Raw genomic sequence first — 27,000 nt, 5'->3', positions numbered from 1 at the left:
ATTGTAGGTTAACCTTTTGATATTTTCAATAGTTATGGATAGTAATAATGTACAGAAAATATTTTAAATGTTAAATTATCAGATGACCATCAAAAGATTTCTAAAAAGAATAATAGAAAAAGATAAAAATGAGAATTAATTATTTTGGTGTTGTACTGTATTAAAGTATATGTTACTTTTGTAAATGTATATGTAATAATATCTAGTTTATTATAAATATTTTGCAACTGTTATATTCAAAAAATATTTAAACAAATTTAGTTAAAAGCTTCTTTAATATAAAACTTTAAGAAAAGATTTATTATTTATAGAAAAATATCCAACAAATAAATTTTTAAATCAAATAGTTATCTATATTATTAATAATAACGGTATGAGAAAATGAAACTTTTATAATATATTGTTAAAAAAAATATTATATAATTTTTATTAGAAATTTAATATAGTTAATGGTCTTAACAAAAAACTTTATTGAGGCAAATTGATAATTCTCATATATAATTTTATTAATTAATCAAATAATACCATTAAATAAAAAATTATTGTATTGTTTTTAAAATAATATAAAATAAATTTTTTTCCTTATAAATATCATATTTCAATTTTACTTTTTCTTTTAAAATGAAATTCGCCACTATCCTTTGGTTTTCATTTGGATTTATGACGATGGCTACAACCGATGTCAAGATTTTTATTCAAAAAGATAGTGAATCAACTGTCCTTAAAAGAGAACTTGGTGATAAAACAATTATCAAAAGTTTGGTTAAGGAAACCGAACAACCAAAAGTTGTTGAAACGAGAAATATTGTTATAGCAAGAAAAGTTTTACCCACTAAAACTAAAGAAAGCACACAATTACAAGAAAAAAAGATTCAACAAACAAAAACAAAAATAAAACAATTGAAATTAGAAACTGAAAAAATGACAAAAGATGTACAAAAAACAAAGATAAAAATGTCCCAACTTAAATTGAAAACTGATCAATTGATAAAAAAAGTTAAGACACCAAAAGTAGGTAATAACGAGAAAAAAAAAAGAATTAGAAAATTGAAAATAGAAAGTGAACATTTAAAAAAAAATGTTCAAAAAACAAATTTGAAAATTGCACAATTAAAATTGAAGACTGACCAGTTGAAAAAGAGTATTGAAAAATCACAAAAAAGTGTTGATGAAAAGAAAATAAAGATTAGTCAACCTAAATTGAAAGAAAATGTTCAACAAGAAAAATTAAAAATAATACAACCAATGTTGAAGATTGATCAATTGAAGGAAAATACAAAAATTACAAAAAAAAGTGTTGAGGAGGAAAAAAAAAGTACTAGTGAGTCAGAAAAAAAAGTGATTCTCCAAACCCTGAATGAAATTTTAAAAAAAAATAAAACTTCTAATGATGATAAAGATGTTATCTTAAGACGTGTTAGATATATTAAAGTTGATACAATTGAAAATGGAAAATTAGTAAAACCTGTTGTTAAAACTATTAATACCCCAACATTCCATGACAAAGCTACAATGGAAGCTCCTAGAAAAATTATTATTGCTTAAAAAATGTTTCAGAATTCTTTGAAGAAGACAACAACGACAACAGTTGCCTTTTCTTTAATCGTAATAAGAAAATACTACAAAATGTTTGTTCTACTTTTTCTTATAAATTACCTCTTTTATAAAATAAACGTAAAATATTAATTTTTTTTTCTTTTTTATTTATATTTCTATAAAAAAAAATTAGAAAAAAAAAAGAAAAGAAAGAAACATAAATTTACTTCAAATTACTGAGTTGAACTCAAGTAAATCCTAATTTTAATTTAATTTAGAACAAACAGTTTCATATAGAAGAATTTAGTTAATTATTCAATAAGACCTTTTTCCCTAAGTTTTTCAACTAATGTTTTGACATCTGGAACTATCTCTCCACCTGATCTTGTTGGTGGTTCATTTACTTCAAGAATTTCAGTTTGATTTTCAATTGAAATACCTAAGTCAGATGGCTTGACAGTCTCTAATGGTTTTTTCTTAGCCTTCATAATATTAGGAAGAGTAGCATATCTTGGGGTATTTAATCTAAGATCAGCAGTAATTACAGCAGGCATTTTAACATTTACAGTTTGAAGACCACCATCAATTTCACAAATAACATCCATTGATCCTTCTTTAGCTTCAACTTTGTTGGCAAAATTAGCTTGTGACCAGTTGAGCATTCCAGCAAGTAATTGACCTGTCTGATTACAATCATCATCGATTGCCTGTTTTCCAAGAATAACACAATCATACTTATCTCTCTTAACAATGGCTGCAAGAGCTTTTGCAACATGAATTGGTTCCAATTTTTCATTTGTGGCTTGATCAACTTGTACTAGGATACCTTTATCAGCACCTTTAGCCATTGCTGTTCTTAAAATGGTACTAGATTTGTCAGTTCCAAGTGACATAACAGTGATCTCTTTTACTTTCTTAGCTTCCTTTAATTTAACAGCCTCTTCAAGAGCAATATCACAAAATGGGTTCATGATATGAGGTACATTATCCTTAACGACTCCACTTTTATCTGGCTTAACACGAATTTTTACTGCATAATCAATAACATTCTTAACGCCAACAAGTACTCTCATGATTAAATAAGGAAATCTATAATAATAAAATTACAATGATGATTATATTTCACCAATAAAAAAAGATAACGGCAGAGAGTATCTTGAGAGATGAACAAAGAACAAAAAAGAAATAATATATCAATAAAAAAGAAATAGAAATTTATTAAAAATCATTAATTGTAAATAAGTTATATAATTAATATAACAAAATCAAAACAATTGGTACAATGATAAAAAATAATAAGATCAAAAAACATCAATGTACATATGAAGTAATTTTGTCTTATAAATAATTTTGGAGTTGTGAGCGTACAAATGATCAAGATAAAATGACAACTTAATTAGTATAATTTAATAATAATTTGTAGTAAATAAAAATGTGTCTAGAAGGTATTTATAAATAATAAATATCTATGATTTTATGTATGAATGCACTTGAAATATTTTTCTTTATCATTATTTTATTAGAATATTAATACAAAGAAATTCTGGTTATCAAAAAAATTTAAATATTAATAGTGTATTTTTTTAAACACATTTTTTTAATATTATATGCAAGAGATAAAATATTTAATTTAAATAATTAAATTTGTAGTACTTTATCAATATATTTTATTAATAAAATTATGTTTCAATTTCAATTAATAAAATATAGCTTACTTATTTTTTTTTTGTTAATATTTTTTAAATTCTAATAGAATTAATTTTAATGTTATTTAAGAGAAAAAATTTATTTGAAAAGAATTATTAAGTACTATATAGAATTACTGGAGATATACAAGCTTTATTTTTATGTTTAATTACTCTTCATGATATAACTTTTATAGTGATACCACATTATGGTAATGAATATTTTTTTTTATCTTATCAATTTTTTACAAATTTTTTTATTATTTTTCAGGTTACAAATAAAAGATAATAGTTCAAAAAAATAGAAAACAAAACTTGGTATTTACAGTAGTTGTGAAAATAAAAAATTTAATGATCCTGTTAATCATTTAAATATTGATGATAACATTAAAGAAGAGTTACTACAAAAAAAAAAGAATAAGAATAAAATAAATAAAAAATTTTTTGTAATAAATGTGATGTAGAGTATTATATTCATTCTCATCATTGTTCAATTTGTGTTATTTGTGTTTTAAGTAAAGATCATTATTGTTTTTTTTTATGGAGGTTGTGTAAGAATATCAAATACTTGTTAATTTTTTTTTAACATGTTTTTAGTTATTTATTGAATCTGGATATGCTATATACCTATTAAAATAATATTTTGGGTAAAAATTTGTTTTCATTATGTTAATGGAAATTTTATAATATTGTTTATATCCATAAAAATTTGTTATGTCTTGTATGTTTAATTTAGAAAATGATTCCAAATAATACTTTAATGATAATAGTATTATATTTATATATATATTATGTTTCTTTATTGTGAAATTTTTTTAAAATTGTTCACTTAAATTATATTTTAAAGGGAGTAACATCATACAATAATACTTTGATATTATTGAAAAAAAAATTGTTGTTAAACTAGATGGCAAAACAATTATGAAAAGATAATTATTTACTTTAGGAAATCATTGGTATTTAAATATTTTATTGACTAATTATTGAGAAAATATTGTTATAGAAAAAAAAAATTTGATAAATAATATTTTTTATTTATCATCATTAGGTAATTAATTTGAATTAGTACCTTATCTATGACTAATCAAATATAATACATTATTTTATTAACAAATGTTTTTTTTTAAACAAGAGTTTCATTAATTCCATAAATAATCTTATCAATTACTTCATAACCTTGTGTAAATGCACTATCTTGATTAGATGCTTCATATTTCCAGGCACCAAATCTTCCCCTAGAATAAATGTCATGTTTTTCGAAAATTAAATGAGCATTTTTTAATTCATTATTACGTTCTAATGTTGGAATTGGATATCCATACTGAAGTACCATATAAAATTTTGTAACAACATTATTTACCTCATCAACTATTCCACAACTTTTTAAATCTTTTAATGTTTTTTCCATAATAATTTTTTCATTATCTTCCTCCTCTGCTTTAAGACCAATTTCACAAAGAACAGACCAATATTTGGTATAATCTGGAGTAAGATCAGTACTAAAGTTAGATATTAAAGTTGCTCGGTAAAAAATAATATCAGGATTTGAAAAATATAACCATGAATGTGATTTTGAAAATTTGTTTTGTGGATTAGTTAAACCAAATCCAGCTAAAATAACTTTGGAATGTTTTAAATTAATTGATGGAGCTAATGAAGTCATTTTTCCTAAAAGAGTTATTGGCATTGTAGAAATAAAATAATCATATTCTAATTTTGATTTCTTTTTTGTATTTTTATTTAAAATATTTATAGTTTTTAGTATTGGGTCTATCTCAAAAACTTCACATGACATTTTAAAATAATTTTTAGGATATTTCTCTGCTATTTTTTTCCATACATCACCTACTCCTTTACATCCTGATGGATATCTAAATGTTGTCATATTTTTTGATTTATCATTTAATTTTGTATTACATAATTTTGTTAATTTATTTATTTCTATTTTTGGCACTCTTCCATAAACCCATTCATTACTCATTTCATTTAATTTTAATGTCCATACTTTTTCATTATATGGTTTAAAAAATATTTCTTTTAAAGTTTTACCAAAATGATTTTCTATGAAATCATCAAAATTTTGACATTTATTAGAAATATTTTCTAGTACTTTTAATTCATTAAAACATTTATTTTTTATATTCTCCGGAAAAAACATAATATTTTCTTGAACAGGATATGGTATATAAGAATCAATTCTTTTTTCTTTACTAATTATATGATGAAAATCAGCTTTTACATTTCTACGTACAATATTCCATTCTTCAATTGCCTCCTGCATTGTATCTATAAATAATGGATATTTTGATTCACTAACTACATGAACACCAAGATCAAAAACAAATCCATTCTCATCAGTAACTGATCTTGCCAATCCCCCAAAAACATCTTCTTTTTCTAAAATTAATATTGACGGAATAAATGGTAGATCGTTTCTTAATTCGTCATTTGACAAAATTTCATGTAAACGATGTAATGATCCAAATGCAGTTGGTCCAGCTCCACAAATTACAAATTTTTTTATAGGTTTAGCCATAAAATTTATTAATAATAATTAAATGAGATGGTAAATAAAAAAATAATAATACTACTATTAGATAAATTAAAAAAAAATAACTCTGGTAAATTAATTAAATATATATGTTTAAGTTTTGCCAATTATCAATTGATCTTGTAGTTCAAGGTCATAGTTTGTTGCCTTTAAAATATATCACCTTTTTAAAATTCATGTTTTTGTATATATCATATTCATTACACAATTGTTTCAAAACATGAATATTTAAAAGTATTATTAATTCATAAGAATATTTATAAAAATTGACACAGTACATTAAATAAATTTTAATACATAATAAAGAAATTATTTCATTTAGTAAAAGTTAAATCAAATCTAATATATTATTAAATAATAATTTATACCACATAAATAAAATATAATTATCTTTGTTATGATATAGATACCAAGTATTATATTTATTTTCAAAATTTTCTTTTCTGAAATATCCAAACGACCCGTTTATCTATATTTAACAATATCCAAATTAAATATTTAATTATCAATAATTTATTTCTAATTAAAACAAATTAAAAAAAACAGCTTTTTTTTTTATTTTATATCTATATCAAATATTTTTAAAATTTTATACAAGTACTTTTTTTTTCAATTGAATGTTAAATTTTTTTTTTAGATTCTTATGTGTTTTTTTTTACATCTATCTATAAATTTCATTACGATACTTTTTCTTTTTTTTCAAATACAATTAATTATAAAATGTGGTATGTTTAGTGATACGGTAATGTAGTGGAAACTTTTTTTTTAGAAAGATTGCCAGAAGAAATTATGTTAGATTTAAAAATACCAAAATGTCCTAATGGGCAGAATGCTTTGATTGATTCAGAAGGATTAACAAAATGTGGTTCAGCATGCCCTGATGGTTTTAATTGTTATAAGAATGAAAGTGAAATATCTGAATATTGTTGCCCTGATATAGATTTATTACATAAATTATATGATAATATTGATAGAGATTTTTATTTAAATACTATGAAACGATATCCAGAACCAAAAGCATTAACTTCAAAAGATGTTGAAACAGCATTTCCATTATTTCCTAATAATGATGTATGGAGTAATCTTGCATCATTTCCAAATACTAAGGTAATATAAAAATTTTAATTAATAATAAATATAGTATAGATTCTTGACATTTATGATAATCTTGTTAATACAAACAAAAATAAAAAAATAATGAAAATATCAGTTTTATCAAATCATAAAAATAAAACAGAACAAAATATTATTAAAAATGTGACTATAACAAGTAAAGAAAATCATCCACAGAAGTCAGTTAACGATACATTATTGAAAAATATTTTAATTCCAATAAAAAGTAACATAACAACAACAACTCTTAATCCAATACCAAACTCTACAATACAAAAAAATAATCAGTCCAAAACTTTAGAAACATTGAAGACAACACCTATTCCAACGACAACACTAACAACAATAATAATACCATCAACTACATCATCCAATAAAATTTCAAATAATATTAGAAGAAAACCTTCTTCTACGGATGTTAATACAGAAATGGTAAATGATATAAATATACCATCTCATCAGAGTTTTTTTTCTGAGGAAAATTTAACTAATTTACAAATATATGAAAAAAATAAATTTTTAGAAACAGAAAATTTTGATTTACAATCATTTTTATCATTATCACCTTATTACTGTGAAAGACATTCATTAAATTATACATGTAATAATGGAACTGTTTTAACACAATTTGTTACTCGTTGGTATGCCAAAGATAACCAATGTCATACTTATACATATTCTTTTTGTCCAGGTAATATTTAAAAAAAATTTTTTTTTTGTTTTTTTTTTTAATTTATTTATTTATATATAATAGATTAATTAATTTTATAGGTGACACAATATCAATGGATAAATCACTTAGATCAAAAGAAGAATGTGAAGAAATATGTTTAAAAAAAGGACAAAAAATAAATTCTAATATGCCATTAAAAATAGTACAATCAATAGAAAAAAATGATAATAATATTATTGATGAAATAACTAATAATACAAGTCAAAAATTACAAAAAAATTTTGATTTAACTGATATAGATGAGATTATTAAAACGATGACAATTGAAGATCGAACAAAATTATTAACAAATCAGAAAACATATGCATCAAAAATTATTAATGAAGAAAATTCAAAAAATAATTTATTTAATTCTCAAGATACAGAAATATTTCAAATACATGGTAAGATTTATTATAATAATTATTGTATTACTTTTCTTTTTTTTTAGACAATTTGGAACAATTTATCTGTGTCCGTCCCGATACTTTTGCCCACATTTGTCCTGATGGTTTTCCATCTCAATTGACATTAAGATGGTTTGTTTATGAGAATCAATGTATTACATTTCCATATGGATATTGTCACGGAGATAGAGTAACTGAAGAAGCGTTTGCAAAAACTAAAAAAGAATGTGAATATCATTGTCTAATGAATAATCATGAAAAAACAGATATATTATAAACGATAATATATATATATATATTTTTTTTTTGTTAGATTTGTTTACTTTAACTATAAATATTTTATTTGAACTTAATTGTTTTATAAATTAAATCAACCCAAAAATATCAGTATACATTTTTTGGTTACCAGAGTGTTGATTGGCTAGATACACTGTGCAATATAAAAATTCTTTTTAATTTTTTTTAATTTAGAATGACTTTTCTGTCCACCACTTTTTATTTATTCTTAATTTATTTAAAATCTTAATATAAAAATAAGGCCGTTAAAATATGATTATACGATATAATTTGGAGTATCATTGTTATCATCATTTATTTTTTTTTTCTTTTATAATAAAAAAAAAAGTTATCTTACAGATACTTATATATTTTTCATTTATAACTTTTGACACACCACAATTTATAGTATATTTATCTTTAAGATATTATATTACGTAACATGTTTTTCTTAGTATTTTAGAAAAAATTCTGATTGTAATATAAGTAATACTAGTAAATTAAATGTAAAAGTAATATTTATTTTTCTATTTCAATGTTTTATTTGACTATTAATTTTTATTTAAATTAAATTATTAAATTTTTGTATTATTAACATTAACTAAATAATTGATTAAAGATATAACTTTATATAGTTTATTTATATAAAATATTTTTAATGATGTTATTGATACATTTATAATTATAAATTTGTACTATTTTTTAATGAAGTTTTTTTTAACAAAATTTCAATGAAATCAACATTATGGGAAAAAATTTATTATTTTTCTCATTCATTTTATTATAGTAATATATTTCAATGGATAAATTTTTCATCTATAATATAGTTAGTTTTGAGAATTTGTAGTTATAAAATAAAATCAATTTTTATTATACCTGTGATTTATATATTTCTAACTAATTTGTTCTTTATAATATAACTTTCATATCATAGTACTGTTCTCTCGTTTTATTATTTTTATATACTTTTCAAAATGGGATTGTGTATTTAACAATTATTTACTAAGTCGCCATACATTTTATTCTTTTGATTGCCATTACGCGATACCACACCAATAGCTTTTTTTATACTGATAGACCACAATTCAAAGATAGAGTGAATATTAAAGATGTTTAAAAATATTTAATTTTTATGTATATGTCAGTTTTTTTTTTGTTTTATTTTCTTTTTTATATATAATATACACTGTGTTATAAGATATTACTAGAGAGAGTTTAAAATTGTTTTAAAAAATATTAAACCTAAAAGAATTTAAAACTAAACAGTTTTCAATTACACACGAAATAAGCTAAAATATAATTATACTTTTATATCCTAGTTATATGGTGAATAATTTGGTGAGGCTTAGAAAAATTTTTATAGCCTTTTTATATAGATGAGCACATATATATATATAGAATATAATTTATAATTATAAGAAAGGCATTGTATTGTCTTTTTTCATGATGCCACCAAATTCAATTTTGTTTCTTTTTTATTACCATATTCTTGATAGATATAGATAGGATATTCAGTAGTTATTTTAGTCATTGTGACATAACTCACATTTATATATGTACCACTTGCCTATCAATCATTCAACAATTCAATAACTTAACATTATTCTTAAGATGCCGAAAATTATGTTATATATTTCCATCTTTTGTCTTTGTTATTTATATAATATATACGCATTGAATTTTATTATGTAATTTTTATTTTTGTAGATATTACACAGGAGAATCGTATATTTTTATGTACATTTTTCAATATACTTTATTTTAATTAAAAAATGCTAGTGTAAAATATTATATTGAAAATCTTAACTTTTTTTTTTATAAATGTGATTACGTGTAATTAGTTTGCGGAAAATGTTACATTTGTATCTTTAATTTATATTTAAAATATCGCTTAAATTAACATTTTTAAAATTTAAAATATATAAACATAATTTTCCTCTATTTTTAAGGTGTCTACCTATTTTAAAAGTTTACAACTGTCATAGTTGTATCTCATTTTTTTTATTAGTAGTTATTGAGGTCTCTCAAGTCTCCGACAATGATTCTAAGTGAAAAACATTTTTCAATGAATAAACATGTTTGTAACTATATTAAATCTAATCCCATTTTTTTATCTCGTTCCTTTCTCTGTTGTCCTTCAAAAAAAAAATATCTAGATATAATATCTTTATATATTACTTAATCTCAACTAAGTATGGAGTTATGTTTAATTTCATAACTATAACCAACTCATTTTTATGTGTCAGTCAAATCTATGATAGTTGCGTCAACTAACAATTACTACCGCGCAATGCGCCCTTATTATTCCAACTATCATATTTAGACGCTCCATTCCAAATAATGTTTGTAATTCTCACAACGACTGGCATTCTTTTATCATTGTCATCAAATCGTTAAATGTATAATGCTGGAGATATTTATATGTTCATATATGATTTTTTTTGATTTTCCTTTTTTCCATGTTTTAAATTTACATTTACCTCTGAAAGGTTTTTTTTTCGTTTCTTGGATTTTTTATAAAATCAATGGACAACTAATTATATGTCATTAAATTATTCTATTTTTAGGCTTGTTCTCTCTTAGTCAAATTTCTAAACTTCTCATCTTTTAAAAATGGTATGTTTTTTTATATTTTACTCATCTAACTAGATGTCTTATTTTTAGCGTGAAGTAATTTCAGTTCATATTGGTCAAGCTGGTGTTCAAATTGGTAATGCTTGCTGGGAGCTTTACTGTTTGGAACATGGCATTCAACCTGATGGAACAATGCCAAGTGAAAAGACATCAGGAACTGCTGATGATTCATTCACTACCTTTTTTAGTGAAACTAGTCAAGGTCGTTATGTTCCTAGAGCCATTATGGTTGATCTTGAGCCATCTGTTGTTGATGAGATTCGTTCAGGAACCTACAAAAAACTTTTCCATCCAGATCAAATGATTACTGGAAAGGAAGATGCTGCTAATAACTATGCAAGAGGACACTATACAGTAGGAAAAGAAATTATTGATCAAACAATGGACCGTATCAAGAGGGTTGCTGATAACTGTTCAGGTCTTCAAGGATTTTTAGTCTTCCATTCTTTTGGTGGAGGTACTGGATCTGGATTTACTTCTCTTCTCATGGAAAGACTCTCTGTTGATTTTGGAAAGAAAGCTAAATTAGAATTTTCTGTTTATCCAGCTCCACAAGTTTCAACTGCTGTTGTCGAACCATACAATTCAATCCTTACTACTCATACAACTCTTGAACATTCTGATTGTTCTTTCATGGTTGATAATGAAGCAATTTACGATATTTGTCGTAGAAATTTGGGAATTGTCCGTCCATCATATTCTAATCTTAACCGTTTGATCTCTCAAATTGTTTCTTCTATTACCGCTTCGCTTCGTTTTGAAGGAGCTCTTAATGTTGACTTAAATGAATTCCAAACTAATTTGGTTCCATACCCAAGGATTCATTTCCCATTAGCTACATTTGCTCCTATATTGTCTGCTGATAAAGCTTACCATGAGTCTCTTAGCGTTATGGAAATTACAAATCAAGCATTCCAACCAGAAAATCAAATGATCAAATGTTCCACTCAAGCTGGAAAATACATGGCTGTATGTCTTCTTTATCGTGGAGATGTCATCCCTAAAGATGTCAATGCTTCTATTTCTCATTTGAAGACCAAGAGATCAGTTCAATTCGTCGATTGGTGCCCAACTGGATTTAAAGTTGGTATTAACTACCAACCACTTACAATCCCTCCAGGTTCTGATTTGGCTAAGGTTCCAAGATCTGTTTGCATGCTTTCAAATACAACAGCTATTGTTGAGGCTTGGGCTCGTCTTAATAATAAGTTTGATCTTATGTACAGCAAGAGAGCTTTCGTTCATTGGTATGTTGGAGAAGGAATGGAAGAAGGTGAATTTTCTGAAGCTCGTGAAGATTTAGCTGCTTTAGAAAAGGATTATGAAGAAGTGGGATGTGATTCCAATGAAGGAGGTGATGATGAAGAATATTGATAATTTTGAAGTAAAAATTCGATGTTAAATTAACCTATTAATTATTATATAATATTGAAAGAATAAACTATTGCTTCGAATTATTTTATAAAAAGTTCTTTTTTTATGACCTTTATTTTTTTATCATCTATAACATTTACAAAATACTCTTCTTTTTTAAAATTTGTACTTCGATACTGATGGGAAATTGATGATAAAATTAGACTAAATAATTTTTTTTTTTATAATTACAATTGTTTTTTATGACGATTGTTGGTAGTTTCTTTTGAACCAAAAAGAGCGCCACCTCAATTTGTTATTTATTTGTAGTAACATATTTTATTTGTGTTAGGTTCATTTTGTTCCAGGAAAAAAAAAAAACAATACATTTGTAAACCTACACATTTCAGAGTATAAATATATCAAGTGTCCATTTAAAAAACACTATTTTTTTTGTAAATGTTGAAATTGAATATGTATGAAGTTAAGAAATTTTCTAGAGACGCTTTGAAGTGGCGTTTTAAATCTTCATTTAAATCAACTGAATCTTTGGTAAAAGACTCATCAATTGCATCGGATAGTCAAGAAACTGTTGGACAAACATCGTAAGTTACTTATAAATTATAAATTTTTATATTTAATGTTTAGTGAAGCACAAATAAAATCTGTTAATGATCTATCATGTCAATTTGAAAAAATGAAATTGAGGAGATTTGTTAAGAATGATTGTATAGGGAGTAAAAGAAAGTTTACATGTATCATGTCGCACAACAACAAATATTTATCTATGTCACCAGTTTTTGCAATCAGGAAGAACTATTCTCAAACACCTGAAAATTCTAAAACTAGAAAAAAGAATGTTAATGAAGTTTCAACCAATTCTCCAATTTTTTCCTCCTCAAAACGTAATATTAAAACACCTCGTTTATGTGATAGTGGTAATATTCTTAAAAAACTTAGTGACTCAGCCGAAAATTCTTTTAAAAGTAGAAAAGTAAGAGTTTCAAGGCTGAAAAAAAATAGTTCCAGTATTAAACCAAGAGATCTTTTTGGAGTGAAAGAAAATAAAAATAAAAAAGAGAATAATGATGAAAATGAAAGTTTTTCAAAAAATGGGTTTAATGATAGTGGTATTAGTTCAAATGATTCTTTTTCTTTTATTGAAGATCAGCCTGTTCAAGTTGTAGAAAGAAAACCGACAAAAGTTTTAAAACGAAAACGTAAGTTTTTAATGTCTCAAAATAATAATTTTATCTCAGGTGACAATGAACAAACATCATCTAATTCAAGAATGAATCAAAAAGTTGATCTTGAACAGGAAAAGCGTTCGCGTTTATAAGAAAAGTAATTTAAAAAAAAATCTAAACTATTGTACTCGGTTTATTTTAATATTGGTATCATCTTTTTTAGTAACTTTAAAGTAAATAAAGTTTTTCACATATTTATGGTAGTTTAATTTTTTTAATTTTTAACATAAGTAATTATAATATGAAGAATAAACTTTTATATATGAATTTTAATTAAGTAAAAACAGACTTGTGCAAAAAAACTTTTTTTTATTTATATTCTTTATTTAAAAAAAACATCAATTTAATCTTAAAGTACTGTAATTATGTATAAATGATAAAATTATTTAAGAGAAATGTTAAAAAGTTCCAATAGATACCAACCATTATGGATCTTTTAAATAATACGGTAAAAATTTGTTAGCATTCTTTTTAACTTTTGTTTTTGTAATATGAAAAAAGAAATCTTCATTTTATTTTTAAAAAATATATCATCTTTACTTATAAATGTTATAAACCATTATTTTTTGTAAATAAAATATTATTAAATGATGTTGTATTTAAGCATGCAATTTTTCTCTTTCTTTAAATAAATAATTTATTCAACTTATTTAAACAAAAAATATATTATCTATAATTGTGGTTATAATACATTCTACAAAATGTATAATTTTATTACTAATATTTTATATTAGTTATAAATTTACTTTACTATAGAATGATATGAATATAAATAGAATGTAGCAAGTAATAAACATTAGTTTTAAAAAAAAATTCATGATATAAAAGTTTTTCAATAATTGATATTCTATGACAAATATGAAACAATAATTTAAAATGACCAAGAAATAATTTAAAGTAAAAAAAAATTTAAACTAAAAATCTTAAGTATGAAAAAAGTCAAATTTTACAATGTTTTTTTATATGAAAATGTAATATTAATATAAATTCTAAAAAACTAAAATTATGTACAAAAAAAATATAGAAAACAACAATTTAAAGAATTACTTTTTTTATAAATCAAAAAGATATTTCATATTAAAGTAAATCAAATATATTTGATACTAAATAAATTTAATTTGGAAAAATTGACATTTCAAAAGGATGATTTAAATGGAACATATGGAGAACATTTTCGATAATTTTATTAATTGATAATAACAATAACTTTTGTAAAAATTAATTTTTAATGATATTTCATTATGAATAAATAATGTTTCAAAAAAATATTGTAAGCAATTCATTTTTTGCTATATAATTATATTAAAAATCATATATTTTTTATTAGAATATATAAAAATGAAACTATTATAAATAAAATAACTTTAACATTTTTGTATATAAGAAAACATGTTAATAATAATAATCATCGTCATCATCATCATCAGATTGTTCTGCTCCAAATCTAGCTAAAGCATCAGCTTCTTCGTTACCCTCTATATTTGAATGAGCACTAACTTTCCTGATATCAGCATTGGTTATTTGAACTAAATCATACAATTCTTGAAATAGTTCTTCATTAGATAATGGTCTGCCATTAACATCTTTCCATCCGTTTATCTGCCATTTATAAATCCAACTTGTCATAGATTTATATACATAGTTAGAATCTGTAAACAAAATTACACCATTAAAATTTCTTTCATTGGCAATTTCCAAAGCTCTTATAGCAGCCCCTAATTCAGCAGCTTGACTTGTTTGCTTCCCATGATATCTTTCACCTACGTTAAACCTATTGTTTTCACCCCAATAAACTCCAATTCCGGCCTAAAAAAAAGTTTAATACTAAAAAATAAAAACTTGCCGAAGCATTATATCTTCCATTATTTATGCATGATCCATCTGTGTACACAACACATTTATTACCCCACCATGTAAATACATTTTTTGGTCTTCTTCTACGATAACCCATGATAATCTAAAACAAAAATTTCATATAAATATATACGATTATTAAAAAAAAATTATTTAAAAGCATAGAAACTGATACGATATTAATAATGATATCTGTTACAATAAATGTTTATAAGAAAAAAAATATGAGACTTTCACAGTAAAGAAAAACACCTTCAAAAATATTTTTTTGTTGATTTTTTACAAATACTATTGAGAATTCAAAACTATTCAAAAATCTAGTATTATTTTTTAAAAACAACATAAAATATTATCTTTTTTTATGAATTTAAGAAAATTAAAATTAATATTTACACAATTTTAAAATCTTTAAATTATATATCAAATAAAAACCTATGATTTAAACAAACATTCGAAAAACATGAAAAAAAATTGACTGTAATAATAGAGCTGATAGATTAAATAATTCAATATTGTAGATATGATTCATACATCATATTTTGGAAAAGAAAAGTATATTTTGGGAAAGAAGGAAAAACAACAAAATAAGAGTAATATATAAATGAAAAATAGAAAGAAACATTACATTATAACTGTGATAGTTATTTTATATTACAAAAAGTACCTGAATACTTTCAGGTACGATTATATATATTATATTTAAATAAACACAATAAAACTTTTAATATTAACAAAATTTTTTATTTTAAAAATAATAATAAAAAATTTTAATTTAAAGTAATGAAAATTTAGACTTTTAATTTTACTTTAGTATCAAAAAATATTATATAAGCTTAATGGCACTATTGATTTTAACTTTTAATGGTATTTAAAGCATTTGTCTAAAGTTAACAATATGGTCTAAAGTGCATCGCCCTTTAATAGTAGAATGTATCAAATATTATAATTAGAAAACTTTATTATAACCAACGTATATTTATGTAACACTTTAATTATCAATTGAATAAAAAATGTTGTAACAAAAAGACTAACAAAGTTAATATATAATTTTGTTCTAATATAACATTCTTCTTTAATTTATAAATCAGTATAAAGTATCTAATGTAAAATATAATCTGTCTGGAAAAAATGTATCTGTTATATCTTGATTTGATTGCTAATAAATTTTCAAAAACAGAATATTAATAGCAAATTGTATAATAACTTGCATTTATATTATAAAAAAAAAGTATATCAAGGTTTATCTTAAAATTATGTTGATCTCATAATTTTATGTATTAAAACTTGATACTACAAATATTTTGCATTTTTCACATATTGCAACTATGAATTTTCTTTTAAATAATATCAGACAAATTTTACTTTAAATAAAATAAACTTTATTATATTATATACAAAAATAAAATGGAAATGGATAATAATTTTTCATTTTTAATAAAATAATTTTATCCTAAACAAACTACAACTACTTTTATAAATATAGACTACTTGTACTTTCCCAGTTGTCTAGAAATTCATTTTATCTAGATTATGTTTTATTCTTTTGAATGTATTTTAAAATAAAATTACTTTATTTCTAGTTTCTCACTATTATATTTTTCAATTAAAATTTTATATTTAAAAATTGTTTCCCTTTTGTTAAAATTCATTTTACTTTATTTTTCATATAAATTTATTCTTTAAAAATTTACCTTCATGTTGTTAAATATGCATCATGATATTTGGTATAAGACAAAAAGTTTCAATAGTAGAATAAAAATATCTTGTCATTGAATAAATAATTATGATGTATCAAACTACATAAAAATGAGAGGAAACATTTTTCTCACTCAATTTTAATTTTTAACATGCAATTTTGATACTTTTTTATTATAAATAAAATATATCACATAACTTAAATGTTTTCAAAGAATTTTTTATTTGGAGCTTCAAATGAGACTCTTCATGAATTGACACTGGAATTAAAATCTTTACGTTTTTTCTAATAATAATTAACACTTATTTTAAAGACGTTTATTATTAATAAATATAAAAGTTAAAAAGATTTCTTTTTTTTTCCATTTTTTTGTCCTTTTCTTTGCTATAGCTTTTTTTTCAATCTACTTATTTCATGCTAATGTAGCTACAAATTATTTATTTCAATAAAATTTGAAAAAATAACAGTTACATATATCAAAAAATACATTATATTTTTGAAATATATTATAAAGTAACTTTAAGTCACATTAAATAATGTTACACAATTTATATATTATTGCTTCATTATCATATTTGATATATTTTCTTAATAGTGTAGCATTACCAATGTAAAGTTTTTTAATGTATCTTCTTTATGATAGACTATCTCAGGCAACTCCCCCAACTAATGGTTTGATAATTTATTCTAGAACAAAAATAGATTAAGATAATTTGATCAAAGTAAAAAAATTTTTACAAAGAACAAATTTTAAGAAACTGCTATAGAAAAACAATAGTTATACAAAAAAAAGAAAGTAGTTTATAATGGAATTTGTTCTGGTAATTAATATATATTATATAATTTATTAAATTACTTTTTTCAATAGTTTTTTTATAAGTAAATTACAATAATGGTGTTGCATACAAATATGACCAAAGAAACCCCAGTTAAAATTTTTACACTCCATTAGCTTTTACTTTATCTTTACACTTTAAATATTCTAATTTTCCTGGTTTTTTTTAAAATTTCATCATTTATTTTTACTTCATACATTTCTTATTCTTTAGCAGCCACTTCTATAAATACATTTTGTACTAAGATAAACAATGAAACAAAATTAGCTTTTTCAACTACTGAAATGTAGGTACATTTAAATGTTATATTACACTCTTTTACATTTGACATAAAAGTGTAATCTTTTGATAACTTAAAACTATTTTTTTTCATCCTATTAACATTTAAATAATCTGTCTTAACTATTAATTGACCAAATGATATCAGAAGAAGTGTTAATCTTAAAAATAACTTAAAAATACTTTTTGAAAGTATCACTAAGAACATGAATAAAAAAGATTTAGTTGGCCTTAATACTACAGTACATTAAGGTTGCAATCTCAATTCAACAATAGAAAGCTGATAAAGATATAAAAACATTGTAGTTGTTGATAATAAAAATAAAGCAATATTTTTTAATATTATCAATATATTAATTTATCATTTTAAAATTCAAAAATTTTATACAAATTTATTATGATACAATAGAAAATTTAAGTTTGATTAAATTATATTAAAAAGAATAACATTAATTTAATTATTTTATTTAAAATTAATTGATTTTAATAATATTATAATTGTGTTATGTTTATTATATTAACTTAGAAAATAAACCAATTTGAAAAAAATTGAATCAGAAGTAGTAAAACTATAAATGAAATATAAAAACTTTAGTCTTTTCATTGAAAAATATTTTATAATTTACAAATAATTTCATATATCTTAATTGTTAATCAGTGAAAATTTGAAAAGAATCATCAACTATGAAAACTATTAAAAATTAAAGTTTTACAAAAGAATGTTTTATGACAATTGATAATTGAATTCAAAATTTTACACCATAGTTATAGGGTAAAATATTTTTCAAACATATCTTTGAGAATCTAAATTTTTAAAGAATTATATTTTTTTCATGAACTACTTTTTCATTTTCCAATTATATTATACTCAAATACTTTTTTAAACTTTTGGCAAACTACTTTTTGAGTCAAATGATAAGTAAACGTATTACAATTAAATTTAACAAAAAAATAATAAAATTTTGTTTATAAATTTTGTTGTATAATTTTGTATATAAAAATATTATGGGAAAATAAATTTAACATAAATTATAAACATGTAGATTATCATTAAACATTTCTAAATGCATAAGAAATATTGCTATTACAGTTAAATACCGTTAAAAAATTCGGTAGTTAACTTGAATTTTTTCGGTCCCAAGCCTCCGTGGCGCAATCGGCTAGCGCGTTCGGCTGTTAACCGAAAGGTTGGTGGTTCAAGCCCACCCGGGGGCGATCTTTTTATTGGTATTATTTAATATAAAAATGCCATACTTTTTTTATATATATTCTTTAATTTTTTGTTTTTGCTTAAAACAAAAGAAGCCATTGATGATAACATATCTTGTTTTGAGAAAAAATTTTAACAATTGTATTTTTTAATTATTAATTTTGTTATCCTAATATTTAAATATTTTGGAAATATATTTTAATATAAAATTTTACATCCCTTTTTTAGATGACAAATTTTGTATAATTTCTTGAAAATTTCTAATTTTTATTATTATTTTATTTTATTGCATTAAGTAACTAGAAAAGATATAAAATGATTAAAAAAGAAGTTGAAATTACTTTTATTAATAAACGCTTCTCATAGTAAGATAGAAATCTTGTGGTACAACCAATTATATTATTTTATCCATTTAAAGTTGGCTTATATAAAATATGCTTATTTATATTAATTTGCATTTTGTTTGGATATCAAAGTTAAGAGAATTTATTTAAATATATATATACATATATTTCTTTTTTTTTTAAATTAAAAAAATAATATATTTTGCTTTCTATGATTTACTTTCAATATACTTTATGTTACATTTTTGTTTACATTTAATATAAAAATTAAAAATGAATATTTTTCTTTATTTTTAGAAAAAAAAAATTCTCATCTGTAATTAGCAAATAAAATTGTATTATTAAATTATCATGTTATTGTTTGTAAATAAATTAATATAATTTTCTATAATTTTATTAAAATAAAATTATAGTTACTCATTTTAACAAATTCAAATAATATAAATATACTGTGATATGAAACATTTTTTTGAAATAAATAAAATTTCTATTATATAATAAATCAAATAAACAAAAAGAGTATTATTATGTATTTCTAAAACTATCTAATATGCTATTCAAAAATAATAATTATTTATAACTATTATTTACTGTTATATTGTGAAGTAATATTATTCTGTAAAAATTATATAAAATTCCGTTGTTTTTCAAAATTTTTTCAAAAAAAAAAAAATTTAATATCAATAATTCATTATCTTTATTTTATGACATACATATTATTTTTCAAATGAAAACCAAAAAAAAAAAAATTAAATTTATACATACAAATAAGCAAATGTATTTATATTGCTTATTTATATATTTGCAAATTCTAGATTTAAAAAAATTAATAAAAATAATATTTAAAGCTTTTAAGATGTTCTCGTAAGAACCCATCTATTTCTATTTCCGTTGTTGTTACCTGTAAGAATACTTTTAAATGCCCGTCTAAATTCTGTATTAAAGATACTATAAATAATAGGATTCATAAAACTATTCATGTAACCAATCCATGTTGTATAAAAGAAAGGGTTGAAGCCTACTTGGCAAGATTCAGCTTCAATTAAATTGCATATACCATTAATTATATTTAATGAAAAAAATGGAACCCAACAAATGAGAAATGTTCCAACAACAATTCCAAGTGTTTTTGTTGCGCGTTTTTCTTTTCTCTGAACCTTGTTAGCTTTCCTCTTCATACTTGATTCTTTTCTTTTAACTGATTTTTGTCCATTTTTTTTAGTAACAATTTTTTGAAAATTATCCTCTGAATGACTAAAAAATTTATTTTTAATTTCCAACATTTTTGAAGCTACTGATAATTTGGTTTCTGATTCATAACTTGATTTTGTATTTATTTCATCATTTTGATGTATCTCATTAAATCCAATTTCAATGTTACTTGCACTAATTGTTAATTTTGGATTTTTACCTCTTCTTTCATTTTCTACATCCTCTGGAGAATGAATAATCAATGATGGTTGAATAGGTAGTGAAACTTGTTTTGCTATTGTTGATGTTTTTCTTGTATTGTTATCATTAAATGATTTATCCATACTTAATTGGAATGTTATAGAATTACTTGGAATAGATTGACATTCTGTGCTACTTTCATTAGATGCATTTGAAATAATATCATCTATTATATATTCATTTTCCAAAAGTATTCCATCATCAAAATCATCCTTATTCATTTCATTCATATTGTCAAATTCATGTAAAGAACATAACGCTGGATCATTTAATGTTTCTAATCCATATAATATTGTATGAGTTGATGGACAATTGTCAAATGAATGTAAACTACTTTTTCCACTGGTATCATCATTCATATCAAATTCTGATTTTGCTAATGGTGCCGTAGAATAACATTTTGTTGTTATTTTACCTGCTAATATATCTTCTTGAAATTTTTGTAAATCATCTATTGAAAAATTATCCTCTTCTTTTATATATTCATTCTTAATAACATTATTTAGTTCTAAACATTTTGAGGAACCATTAAATTCATAACTATTAATTAATGGTGATTCTTTGGTAGGAATAAAATTATAATTTTTATATAACTCAAAATTCATATCATTTTTAATTTTTTTAAGATTGGCAGAATTGACCTGTTCCAATAAATTTGGTACATCAATTGAATGGGAATGTTTTTTTAGGTAAAATTTATTTATTACATTTTTTAATAATTTATCTCCATGTTGGGTTATCTCTCTCCCTGGAATTTTTGCTAATGTATACCTTCTAGCAGTAGCTGAAAAAAAATTAGACTTTTTTTCACTTTTAGGTTTTTCTATTTCAACATTACTTAAACTTTCTGAATAATCACTAGATGCTGAGTTTTTTGTTAAAGATATTGACTCATCAAATTCTGTTGACTTGACGGATGTGGTACTTTTAGAAGTATCTACAAATCTATTTGCGGGAAAATTTTCTAATTTAGATGGTAAATTTTTTTCTCCTTGAAATGAATATAATGGATTACTTGAATCTAACGGCACTAAAATATATTATTAATCAATTTTTTTAATTCAAAAATTAAAAAATAAAATCTCAAAAAAAATCATAAATCTTTTTTTTTTTGTTTAAACACACCACACATGCAAACAACAAGTTAATTTAAAAATAGAATATAATTACAAATGATAGTAAACTGTATAAAAAAATCAAAAAGCATACCAGACTGATTTTCACACTCTTTTACATTTAACTTTTCACATGCCAACTCAATAGGGTTATCAATTAAATCACTTGACACATTCATATCATAATCAAACAACTTGAAGACAGGTTTGTTAGTATTAGAAACTTGTTCAATATGGTTAAAATTGGATGGTATAAGAGAAGTTTGATGATATGAAGTATCATAAGAATTTTTTCTTTTATTTAAATTTATATTATTACCATGTAATGGAGTATATGATGGTTTATGATATGACTCATTACATAATGATTTTTCTTCTAATGAATGTGGAAGAATTAATGATTGTATTGATGTAGCCTTTAATAAAGAATGAATATTAGATAAAACTTGTGGAACTGATTTGCAAATAAAAGAACTTTTTGAATTGGAAAAAGAATTAACATTAAATAAAGCATAAGTTGATGTTGAATTAGTAGGATTAATTGTTATATTTCCACTACTATGTCGTCGATTTTCTATACATTTAACAAAGTTAGAAGATTTTTTAAATGCAAAACTTTTTCTTCTTAATATATCATTTTTTTTATCTTTTATATCTTTAGATAATCCAATACTAGAAAAAAGTAGATTATAAGATTTACTACTATCTAAAACTCTAGCTAAATTAGAAACCATTGGCAATCCCATTTTTTTATTCCTTCTATCATCCATACAACTTTCATATGTCGATTCATCACTTTCAACACTATTATTGTCATCTTCTTCATAATCATCTTCAGTAATAGTGCTTTCAATAATTTTATTTGATTTTTCCATTTTTTGCATGCGTTTAGACATAGAAGGTAAAGCCATCATCATCATGCTGACAGCTAAAATTTTGCAAAAAAGACAATTGTTAAAAATAAAAGGACTAGCAAGAATTAGGTAAAATGGAATATTAAATTAGCAAGCAGGCACTTCAAAGAAAAAAAAAAGAAAGACCAAACTCAATTTACTTACCTGGTGCTGAAACTATTCTACTTGCCTCATCTTTTGTCAAATCATTTGTCTGATTTTTAAAAGAACGTAATCTAAAAGAACGTCTTAAAAAAAATATTAATATATATCATATAAATTATATTTAAATTCTTTTATATATAAAGAAAAAAATATATTAATATAAAAATTTTTACCCACCTATCATTCTTTACTCCACATCCACCATTTGCTGCTCTCCTCATTTTAGCAGCTTTTTGTCGTTTTCTTAAAGCAACCATTATACGTATGTATACAAATAAAACAATAAAACACGGAATAACAAAACTAATAATTGATGAAGATATAGAAAATGATGCTGAATATAAACGACACTCATTTTGTGAAGCATCAGGTGGAGGCTCATTTACACCAAGTACTATTGGTGATGCCAAAGAAAATGATATAATCCAAATAGCTAAAAGTATTAAAAGAACCCGTTTTATATTTTTTGATTGACGTGAATATTCTATTGGTGATGAAACTGCTCTATATCTAAAAATATATATATAAAAAAAAATATTAAACTATTAAAACAAAAATTTTTTTTTTTAATTATAATAAATTATTTTAATATAAGGTATCATTTTTAAAACTTAAAATAGACAGATTTTGGAATTATAATAAATTAGATGTTCTGTCAAATTAATTAAAAAATATTTTGTCATTCATTCTTTTTTTTTTTTTTTAATACATTATTATAAAAAATTTTTATTAGTAAAATATTAAATCGTTTTTACCAAGTTTTGTCTATTAAAGTTTTAAAAATGACATTCTGTATTAATATTACCTGTCAAAACTTATAACAGCTAATAATAAAATTGATGCTGTACTACAAGCAACATCCCCCGCTGTATACATATCACACATTCGGGATCCTAAAAGCCAATTTCCATCATGCATCTAAAAATTTACAATTAAAAAAAAAATATATATATATAAAAATATAAAAGAAGTAATAAAAATGTTTAATTGGTGTAATAGTAAAATAGTGATATATTTAAAAGTTTACTAAAAATGTTTTATCATAAATAAATAATTGAATTGTATTTTCATGTTAATTATAAAAAAAAAAGTATAAGTTAATAAAAATAGAAGAAAAATATAATAATAAAAATTTTTTTTTAGTAATTTAACTAACTCTCTTTCACAACAATATATTTTATAAATCAATTTACCAAAATAAAATGTAATATAAAAAATATAAATTTTTCTAATAAAAAACTTACATAAACATATACAGCAAATGGCATTACAAAAAGTGCTACCAAAAGATCTGCTACTGCTAGTCCAAGAATTAAAAAATTAATAGCTGTATGGAGTGTTTTAAATCTTAATACTGCTACAATAATTAATACATTACCAATGACTGTTGCTAATGGTATTAAACATAAAAATAATGTATATATTAATGCTGGTGGTGATTGTTCCATATCTTTTGATAAATCATAATCATAAGAATTTGCCCTAAAACCTATCACCTCTGGTTTTATTTTTTCTATAATTGTTTCATTATCATTAAATTTCCTCTTATCAATTTGGTTAACGTTATCCTCAAATTTTGGAAATGACAACAACTTGTTAAAAGAAGGATAATCATAATTTGAAATTTTTCCTCTACAAATTAAAGGAATTATCAATGCTATCAGCATTACTATATTTATCCATAAGAACATTTTGTCCTTATTTTTACTTATTTCTAAAAATAGGAATTTTTTTTTTTTTCAAAATGATTTTTTATGTCTTTTTATAAATTTAAAATCCAATTTAGATAAATAGCTATGTTAAATATAAAAATATAGTATCACACTTTCCTCAAGTGTTAACATTCCGACTTTTGAAAGACCGTCTATAAAAGGATAAATTTATAAGATATTATAACAAAAAATTATATGTGGTAATAAAATTACAATTACAAAATAATGTTTTAAAGATAATTAAAAATAATAAAAAATAAAAAAAAAAAGTAAGTTAAAATAAATTTCAAGAAGTACTAAATATTTATTAATATTTAAATAATAAATTTATTAATTAAAACATATATAAATAAATATATATAAGTATATATGTATATATATATATATATATATATATATATATATATATATATATATATTTATTCATATATTACTAATAAAACATAGCAGTAAACGAGGTATTTGAATTGTGATTAAAAGATGAATTAGATTAAAAGATAGAATTATTAAAAAATTTAATTTGTTTAATGAAAAGTTTCACTCTTCCAAAATTATATGATATGAAAAAGTGAGTGAAATTTTAAGAATTTAACAGAAAATTATAAAAGATGGATTTTCATAAACAGCTTAACTGTTGACACTTCACGCTCTTATGAATGTAGTTCAAATAAATGGACTTTAAATGGATTAGATTGCATGAAATTGTTTATGAAATAATAGAGACTATTCTTTATATAAATATATTTTATATATTTATGTATTTCCGAGAAAATAAACTTCTAGGAGGTCATTGTATTACATTATTAATAAATCTACCTTTGTGTAATTCTTATTCTTAAAAAAAAAAAAAAATAACAAAAATTATTACTAATTTTATTGACCATAAACCAATAGCTTATAAAATTATTTGACATATTTACAATTTTTTTTTTCACGTTTTATATTTTTTTTATCAACATATGTATATATAAATACGTGCATATTACCTTCTAAAAAATCATATACTATATATATAACTTTTGATAAATGATGTAAAAAAAAAAAAACTCATCCTAAAAAAAAATTAAATATGTCTCAATTTTTTTTTTTAAAAAGATAATATGATAACTGTATTAAAGCTTATTATAAAAATAAATATTGTATTAAAAAAAATATGTACAATATTTTCATATGCTTGTGAAGAATAACTATTAATCACATCTGTCATTCTTGTTTACTTGTTTGTATTATATTCATGTATATTTAAAGTTCAACCATATAAAAATATATATATATATATAAAAATTATTAAAAAAAAAGAAGAAACATCTGTAGCAAATTTAAAAACAATTACTATTAAATATGAAAAAGTTTTTACATTAAAATAATATCAAAAGACACTTCCTGCTTTAATGTGAAAAAAAAGATGATTTTTTAGAATATTAAGTTAGATTAAGTGGAGATTTAAAATATTATTATGAAATGGTTTATCAGCATTAAGATGAATAACTATTCATTAGTCAAGATAAAAACCATCAATCTTGATCATCAACTTTTTAAATTTTAAAATATTTAATGTTACTACTCTTTTTACTGATAAATGTTAACATTTTTTATTTATAGGATAAGAAAAAAGATTACCTCATTTTTTTTATAAAGTATACATTAGAAAAACATTATTTTTATAGTTATATAAAAAGCATATACTATAGATAATATTTACAAAAAAAAAAATCATTTATATAAAATTATTAATCCATAACTAAATAATTAAGAAATATAAACAATACAAATTTTTTTAATAATATTTTTTTTATATATATAATGATTAGTAATAAAATATAAAGATAGTATGTATAAAATAAATAAATTTATATATCATGATTAATTTTATAATATCTAACAATAAAATAATTATTATTCTTCAGTGACTAATATAATAAGATTTTTT

General features: G+C 22.1%; 8 protein-coding genes across 8 annotated transcripts; 4 read left to right on the top strand and 4 right to left on the bottom strand.

The window, feature by feature from the left end:
- Positions 1–621: 621 nt before the first annotated feature.
- SRAE_1000118700 (Hypothetical protein) lies at positions 622–1,545 on the top strand (the record flags this gene model as incomplete). Its single annotated transcript, XM_024648111.1, has 1 exon — positions 622–1,545. The coding sequence occupies one exon, from the start codon at positions 622–624 to the stop codon at positions 1,543–1,545; it is 924 nt and encodes a 307-aa protein (XP_024502122.1).
- Positions 1,546–1,847: 302 nt separating this feature from the next.
- Positions 1,848–2,609, bottom strand: SRAE_1000118600 (Electron transfer flavoprotein subunit beta; the record flags this gene model as incomplete). The annotated part of the gene is made up of 1 exon (XM_024648110.1): positions 1,848–2,609. The coding sequence occupies one exon, from the start codon at positions 2,607–2,609 to the stop codon at positions 1,848–1,850; it is 762 nt and encodes a 253-aa protein (XP_024502121.1).
- Positions 2,610–4,344: 1,735 nt separating this feature from the next.
- On the bottom strand, positions 4,345–5,757 carry SRAE_1000118500 (Hypothetical protein; the record flags this gene model as incomplete). Its single annotated transcript, XM_024648109.1, has 1 exon — positions 4,345–5,757. The coding sequence occupies one exon, from the start codon at positions 5,755–5,757 to the stop codon at positions 4,345–4,347; it is 1,413 nt and encodes a 470-aa protein (XP_024502120.1).
- A 658-nt stretch (positions 5,758–6,415) lies between these two features.
- Positions 6,416–8,281, top strand: SRAE_1000118400 (Hypothetical protein; the record flags this gene model as incomplete). The annotated part of the gene is made up of 5 exons (XM_024648108.1): positions 6,416–6,497; positions 6,542–6,879; positions 6,919–7,576; positions 7,657–8,001; positions 8,049–8,281. The coding sequence occupies 5 exons, from the start codon at positions 6,416–6,418 to the stop codon at positions 8,279–8,281; spliced, it is 1,656 nt and encodes a 551-aa protein (XP_024502119.1).
- A 2,612-nt stretch (positions 8,282–10,893) lies between these two features.
- On the top strand, positions 10,894–12,288 carry SRAE_1000118300 (Alpha tubulin-like protein; the record flags this gene model as incomplete). The annotated part of the gene is made up of 2 exons (XM_024648106.1): positions 10,894–10,896; positions 10,945–12,288. 2 exons carry the CDS (start codon positions 10,894–10,896, stop codon positions 12,286–12,288), a joined length of 1,347 nt encoding a protein of 448 aa, XP_024502118.1.
- A 453-nt stretch (positions 12,289–12,741) lies between these two features.
- Positions 12,742–13,606, top strand: SRAE_1000118200 (Hypothetical protein; the record flags this gene model as incomplete). Its single annotated transcript, XM_024648105.1, has 3 exons — positions 12,742–12,872; positions 12,916–13,487; positions 13,527–13,606. The coding sequence occupies 3 exons, from the start codon at positions 12,742–12,744 to the stop codon at positions 13,604–13,606; spliced, it is 783 nt and encodes a 260-aa protein (XP_024502117.1).
- A 1,300-nt stretch (positions 13,607–14,906) lies between these two features.
- Positions 14,907–17,065, bottom strand: SRAE_1000118100 (Ribonuclease H1; the record flags this gene model as incomplete). The annotated part of the gene is made up of 3 exons (XM_024648104.1): positions 14,907–15,320; positions 15,358–15,471; positions 17,060–17,065. The coding sequence occupies 3 exons, from the start codon at positions 17,063–17,065 to the stop codon at positions 14,907–14,909; spliced, it is 534 nt and encodes a 177-aa protein (XP_024502116.1).
- A 3,519-nt stretch (positions 17,066–20,584) lies between these two features.
- On the bottom strand, positions 20,585–25,025 carry SRAE_1000118000 (Dopamine D2-like receptor; the record flags this gene model as incomplete). Its single annotated transcript, XM_024648103.1, has 6 exons — positions 20,585–22,215; positions 22,395–23,228; positions 23,359–23,441; positions 23,536–23,868; positions 24,164–24,276; positions 24,603–25,025. The coding sequence occupies 6 exons, from the start codon at positions 25,023–25,025 to the stop codon at positions 20,585–20,587; spliced, it is 3,417 nt and encodes a 1,138-aa protein (XP_024502115.1).
- Positions 25,026–27,000: the final 1,975 nt, after the last annotated feature.

Source organism: Strongyloides ratti (assembly GCF_001040885.1).
Source record: "Strongyloides ratti genome assembly S_ratti_ED321, chromosome : 1".
Taxonomy (NCBI): Eukaryota; Metazoa; Nematoda; class Chromadorea; order Rhabditida; family Strongyloididae; genus Strongyloides; species Strongyloides ratti.
This window is presented reverse-complemented; position numbering and strand designations above follow the sequence as displayed.